This window comes from Parasteatoda tepidariorum, chromosome 5 (genome assembly GCF_043381705.1).
Source record: "Parasteatoda tepidariorum isolate YZ-2023 chromosome 5, CAS_Ptep_4.0, whole genome shotgun sequence".
Classification (NCBI taxonomy): domain Eukaryota; kingdom Metazoa; phylum Arthropoda; class Arachnida; order Araneae; family Theridiidae; genus Parasteatoda; species Parasteatoda tepidariorum.
The window spans coordinates 34,959,672-34,966,546 of record NC_092208.1 but is presented as its reverse complement, the minus strand read 5'-3'; the positions used below and the strand labels follow the sequence as shown (position 1 = coordinate 34,966,546).

Sequence of the window (6,875 nt, the reverse complement as noted above, 5' to 3'; positions counted from 1 at the left end):
GAAAGCGTAAAACCTATAAGTGAATAGCGTTACATTAAACTATTAAAATATGATTTTCTATTAGCTGTGTGTTAAATACAGTCAAACCCCGCTATAGTGAACTCCCGGATATAGTGAACGAAATGTTCGGTCCCTCGCCTTGCTATACATGTATAATGTTATATTTTGTGGATATAGTGAACCAAAAGAGTGAGGAAGTTGGATATAATGAACTTTTTTCTGTCTTTGTCTGATTTTTTTCTTCATTTTTTTTTTTTTTTTNTTTTTTTTTTGAAATTTCTACTTCAAAATAAATACACCGATTTTTAAAATCATCTGTTGAGGGGAATGTAGTTATAAGCATTTTTTCTTGTTTGCTTCTTTTATCTCACTTTCCTATCCCTAAAAAAACCAAGCAGATGTTTCCAACCCAGGCAGATGATGGTGCACCTGTAAGGTGTCAGTGGGATCAATATGCATTTTCTGTCAGAGCGAATGAGGCATTATTGGTCAACACTAATATGAGTCGATAAGGCCCTCATTTCAACTCCTTTTTGCTCTCAGTTCAGTTTAATAAAGCCTGCAAACAAGTAACAAGTTTCTCAAATTTAACTATGGCGAGCAGTAAACGTAAAACGTTCTTCTTTGATGATAAAATGGTCGTAATCAAAAACATTTTTAAATGGATGCAATCAAGCTGATATTTGCAGAAAATATAAACTATCCAAATCTGCAGTTTGTAACATATGAAAAAAATAGGCAGTTAATAATTTCTGCTCATGAAAAAAATTTAGATGCCAGAAAAAAGTTTAGAAAAGCAGATCCCAGTTATGTTGAAGAAGCATTACTAAAGTGGTTCAGCATTAGAAGAATCTCCAGTATCTAAACAAATGTCGATGATGCTAAGCGATTTTATGAGACTACTTTTATGTGCCAAAATGGCAGGTTAGACAGGTTTAAAAAGAGAAATAATAGAAATTCAGGAAAAATTATCTGGGAGTTGGGAAGTTTTTCCATATCTGATGTTCAGGATTGCTCATCAGCTAAAGATTACAAATTTTTTTTTTGTACGCAAGACAAAGAGTAATGGAAAGTAACAAATTTTTTGCTACTACCTAATATTTTTCAGTCATTTATTTGAATAATGTATTATAAAAGGGAGTATTTAAGGAACCATTAGTTAAATTGCCTGTGTAACAGATATAGTGAACTCCCGGTTATAGTGAACAGAAATGTCGGTCCCTTGAAGGTTCACTATAGCGGGGTTTGACTGTAGTTTGTTGGTTATAAACACATTTCAATTCGGTATGCCTTTTTAGTTTATTTATTTGAATGCTTTTAAAACCTATTAAATGTATAATTAGTGTTTACCAATATTGAAAAAAAAAACTTGTTCTGCCCAAAGTATACATTATTTTTTTATGATCTAAGCTATTTTATTTTTCATTGAAAATCTTAATAATAAATTGCCTTCCTGTCTTTTAAATTTTAGGATGTATAGCTTGAACAAAATTGAATATAGCTTGAATTTTATTTATTCAGTAGATAGTTCGTAATAATTATTGAAACGTTTTAGTTAGAAATATCAACTGTTTGTTTGTAGCTATATTATTAATTTTAATTAATAATAATTATTGTTAACACATTTAAAAAAACAAAACATGAATTTTGTTAACTCAGTATTCCGTATAAAGAGACAATGCATGAAAAAAAAAAAGTTCACACTGAACAGATAATTTGTCTTTAACTTGTTTATGACTAACAAATGTTATAATAGATTAATTTCATTAAAATATTTGCATATTCGCTTTCAGACTCTTTCCAATGGAGACCAGTCCAATATAAGCGATGAAAGTAATGCTACTATCAGTAAATTTCCTTGCGACAGTCCTATCAGTAGTAGAGATCAAGACATAAGTTCTATAGATGGCAAAATTCCATCCAGGCATCTTCCAAGTCAGACAAGTGTTTCAGAAACTTCCACAAATGACCACTCGACGGCCTCAGAAACATCTAGTCCATCTATCGTTTCATCTGGCTTCCCCTTGCACCGAGCAGTGTCAATCTACGATAACGTCGATTTGGAAGAAAGTGTCCAAGCAGCCTACAAACAATCACCTCCGCCAGCCAGAATGAACTCACCCGATGCCATCCGAATATACGTTCCTTATGAAAGTCCACAGTCAATCACAAACACATCAAATGGTATGTCTCCTTCCATTACGACTCATACCAAAAACGGCAAAATAAGCATTTCATCAAACTAATTTGCCTTTGCCAAGACTGAATATTTTGAAGACTGACACAAGCACAAGAACTGTTGTATACTTGTAATTAACAGAGACTATAAGACTGAGTGTAGGAATTGTAGAAGAAAAAGCATTCCTGACTATCAACAAAGTTATTAAATATTTTTATATATTTCTTGTATATATATGTATAACATTTATATTTTAAATAACAAAAGCACTGGTGGTATGTGCAATACAATATAATGAAAAAAAGAATTTTTCACTTGCTTTTTTTTTTAAAAAGAAAAATAGAAATGTGTGCGATTAATTTGTGCCAAATTTTTCTTTTCTGGCTAATTTATGTAGTTTAGAGGAATTAAATATGTTCATAATAACCAGGTATTCGGTCTTTTCCTACCGAATTTTATAATGTTGTGACTATCACTATTCAAATACCTGTTGCTAACAGTGTAGATTTAATTTAATATTTCCAACTCAAGATGACTGGAATTTTTGTCTAGTTTTATATCCAGCAGCTGTAAAGATATGTTCCAATTAATAAAACTAATTCAATAAAAACATTTGTTTTTAATTGCATTATTTGATTTTAACACTTGAACTAATTTTTTGCATTACAGATAATTTATGTTAAATTCAATTTATATTAATGAGTAAGGATGTCTTTAAAATATATGTCAATAATCTATTTAAAAAAAAATTCAATTTGACTTCTTATAAAACTAGTAAAAATTGGTGCTTTATAATGGATTAATTATCTGAATGTTGTATTTTTTTAACCTAAGAAAATAATCTAATACAATAAGAAACTTGGAAAAATTTAGAGAAATCACATCACTTTCTATTTCTAGTAAATGTGGCCTTATTATTTGTATTAAATGCAAACAATTGAAAAAATTTTTACTCCATTTTTTTTACAGACATAGAAATTATTTTCTTTTTTAAAAAAATCTTAGTGCAAAAATTTTAATGGGGGGGTGGTGTGTTGACCCTTGTTTTAACATTTTTCATACCGAGTTGATTTATAAATATTTTTTATTTATAACCCTTTAATAAGAAACTCCGAACATCAGCTTACAGACATGCTGTGCACAACCTTCGCAGTGTGGTGCTTCTTCAATGAGCAGAGTGGACAGTCATAACGAAAGCGTAAAACCTATTTTGATCAAAGAAATATGCTGAGCAAAACAAAATTTTTAGAGCAGTTCATAAAATTTTTTAGCTCTTAATTTCCTCTTTAAAATAGTAAGAGTATGTTGCACCAAAAATGTGCAGATTTTTTTCACCATTATGAATATGAAGAAGCCTGATATTACCATGGGTATCACTCTTAAAAAAAATGTAAATTTTGACCAAAAATTTATAGCTCACTGCTTTCAAAATGTACTTTCGCCAAAATAATTGCTTGAATATTAAATCAATGATTTAATAAATTTTTTTACAGCAAACAAAATAAAAATATCAGCTAAGTTTATACAAATTTTCACACCAATCATTGAATAATAAACTACTGATTTTCTAATGAAGCTATTTTTCATTTCCCCATTATTTTTTTGTCCCAAAAAAATACTCCTAATTTAACTTTGAATAGCATTTCAAAATGTTGAGGATAACATGTAAACTGAAACAAATTTAGATATAACAATGGTACAAATTTTGTTTAAGCAAGTATGATCTGAAGTTCAATCAAATTTGTTCTATCACTGAGCTGTGCGCCATCATTGCTCGATCATTTCGCAATAATTATGAAAAATAATGTTTAATTTTTAACAAAAAATATTTATTACATTTTTAAAGAAATAGAAAATTTTTATTAAAAAAAATGGGAGAGATATATTAATTGATGAAATTTAGCCTACTCCTTAGCTTTCTTTTTCTTTCCTTTTCCAGAAAGTAAAAAAGAGGAAAGCCAAGAATGAATATATATTTGTAGAAGCTATGATATCCAAAAATTTGACAAAAAAAGTGCGATTTTTAAACCATGTGATTATAAATCCCAATGATTAATTTTAAAATTGTATGTATATGAATCACATGCTTGATTTTAAAAACGTTTGAATAAGGGTTGCAATATTTGGTTTTATGCTGAGAGAATATGAATCCCGATATGTGGCTTTTAAATCACATGAATATGAAACTCGATATCGAATTTAAAAAATGTGAAAATACAAAGCATGTGTAATTTTTAAATCGCATAAATACGAATCCCAATGTCCTAATTTTTAAATCAAGTATAAATATGAAAATCGATGCTAGATATTACAAACGCAAAAAACGAATCGCGACATTTTATTTTAAACTCGCGTGAATACGAATCGCTACATAGGGTTTTAAAAACTCGTAAATACAAATCGCGATTTAGATTTTTAAAGCTTGTATATAAGAACCGCGATGTACGATGTTTAAATGGTGTGAATAAGAATCGCAACTTTTAAACCAGGTAAATACGAAAATCGATTGTTTGATATTAAAATAGCTTGAATAAGAATCATGAGATATTAGCAAACTTGGGCCTTGAGATTTTTAAGAGGCTAGTTTGTATTGTTTTTGTTTAGCCATAATAAATAAAAAGTTACAAGATTAATTAAATGAGCAGATAAATATTTTCACCGCAAATCCACTGCTATTTTTTAATTATTTCGTTTGCTTTCGCGCCAGCAAACATGACGCAACGACGTTTGAATTACGAAAACAGGGGTGATAGTGAGCCCAAGTCAAAATTCCGGAAAATTTCTTGAGGTAAAAAAAAAAAAAAAGACAAAAAAGAACAGTTTAAATTGAAATGTTAGAAAAAAAATTAAACAAGTTTTTTTCTCCCTTTTCTCAATATTTCTTAGTTTACTTAAAATATATTTAAAATTTTACACATACCTATGATGACCTGGAGAAGTAATTAAATTTTGCAAAAATGTCTTTCTTTCTTGAATTTATGATTATAACAACTATTTACTGATAAAAAATGAATATTAATCATGAATATAAGCTTATAAAGTATCTCTCTTGCTCTGCCTTACAAATTAAATAAACTGTGTTTTTAAGTTCCACCTTTGAAAATTTGATTTCCGGAAACTTCCGGATCACTGTTAGCGAAAATTCCGGAAATCCGGATTTTTTCCGGAGCACAATCAGCCCTGCGAAAATATAAGCTATCTGGCAGGCGGGGGTAAAAGTAGAGAAAATCATATTTTCTGAGCTAAAAAAAAGTGAAGAAAACAGCCAAAAATAAGTAAAAATGCGGAAGGGTTAGAAAATCGGAAATAAATAGAATTATTTTATTTGACTGAATTTTTAGAAAATGAGGTTTATAAAAAAAAAAAAAAACGAAACTTATAGAAAATCGCAGTTTTTGATAAAAAGGCTGAAATTCGAGGGACAAAAACGGAAAAATCTCATCCATGCTTATAGCAAATTTGATTATATCCAAACAATTAGATTTCAACTTACTAGCCTACACTCCTACTTAATCAGGGTGCGTAGCCAGATTCTTTAACAAAAAATAAGTACTTTTTCAGCACTCAATGAATATTTTTAATCACTTTCCAAAAAAAAAAGTCCTAGTTAGGATCTGTGCAGTAATAAAATTTATTTTTTTCTATCGTTTAAAGTTCTTCATTTTAATAAAATTCAAACTTTACATAATCATGATCAAGTAACTAGTTTTTGATAAATATTGCAGAGGAAATTGTGAAAATCATTTTGTAATTTAGAACAAAGAAAAAATCTCTTTTAAAAGATAAAAAAATTAAGCACTTTTTACAACACCCCCGCACTCTGTTAATATGTTAAGTTCATTCAAGACTATTTTATTCCAGAGGCAGGAAAATGTTTTCAAATTGCATTAAAACAGAATTGAACTATATTAAACATGGATCCATGTTTTTAAAATTTAATTACAAAACAATCTAATTAAAAACTTTCTTTTTGATTTAAAACTTCAAAAAACAAGTTTTTCTTGTGAGCGAGAAAACGGTAAAAATTTGTATTTGGACCTCATCTGATATACATTTAAAAAAAAAGAGCTGTTTTTTCTTCACAACTATTAAATACCATGTTTATTAGATAAAATAAAAAATTTTATGACTTTGAATAAATAATTTTAAGACAGATTACTAATAACCATTAGTTTAATTGACACATTAAAATTACAGGAAGGTTTTAAACTTGATAAAATAAAGAATTATCAAATGCAATTTTTTTTTTTTTTTTAAAGTCTTGTCAGCATTAAATTGTACTAAAAGTTTAATAAAATATTACAAGTTGAATTTTTAAGTACACCTACAGAATTGGAAACTGATTGCCACAAAAACCCTATCTCATTATCAAACTTTTTATGTATGACTACCTACTTAACTAGACAAAAGATCCCCCATTTTTAAGTCTTATAGTATTTTGTATGTATTTAACCATAAATCAGCATTTTTAAATACATTTAGTTACTGAAAATATAATGAAAGGTGTTCATATTGGAATAAAAACTTCTTTTAATTCAAGTCTTGCAAACTTATCTACTCTATTGCTTCAGTGATGTACATTATAATTCAGTTTAAAATTTTAAAGATTTTTTAATGAAAAATTACAAAATTAATTTCTTTTAAGCATACCAAGTACCTAATGAATTACTATGAAAATTATCTTATTAGAAGGTGC

The 6,875-nt window shown here is 28.4% G+C and overlaps 1 protein-coding gene across 1 annotated transcript in view; it reads left to right on the top strand.

Annotated features, from left to right (window-relative positions):
- Nucleotides 1-2,789, top strand: part of LOC107457065 (USP6 N-terminal-like protein) — a 58,331-nt gene extending 55,542 nt beyond the window's left edge. Inside the window, exon 14 of the mRNA XM_016075113.3 lies at nt 1,794-2,789. Within this exon, the coding sequence (XP_015930599.1) occupies nt 1,794-2,246 (453 nt within the window). The 3' untranslated portion in view covers nt 2,247-2,789. The remainder of the gene's footprint in view (nt 1-1,793) is intronic.
- Nucleotides 2,790-6,875: the final 4,086 nt, after the last annotated feature.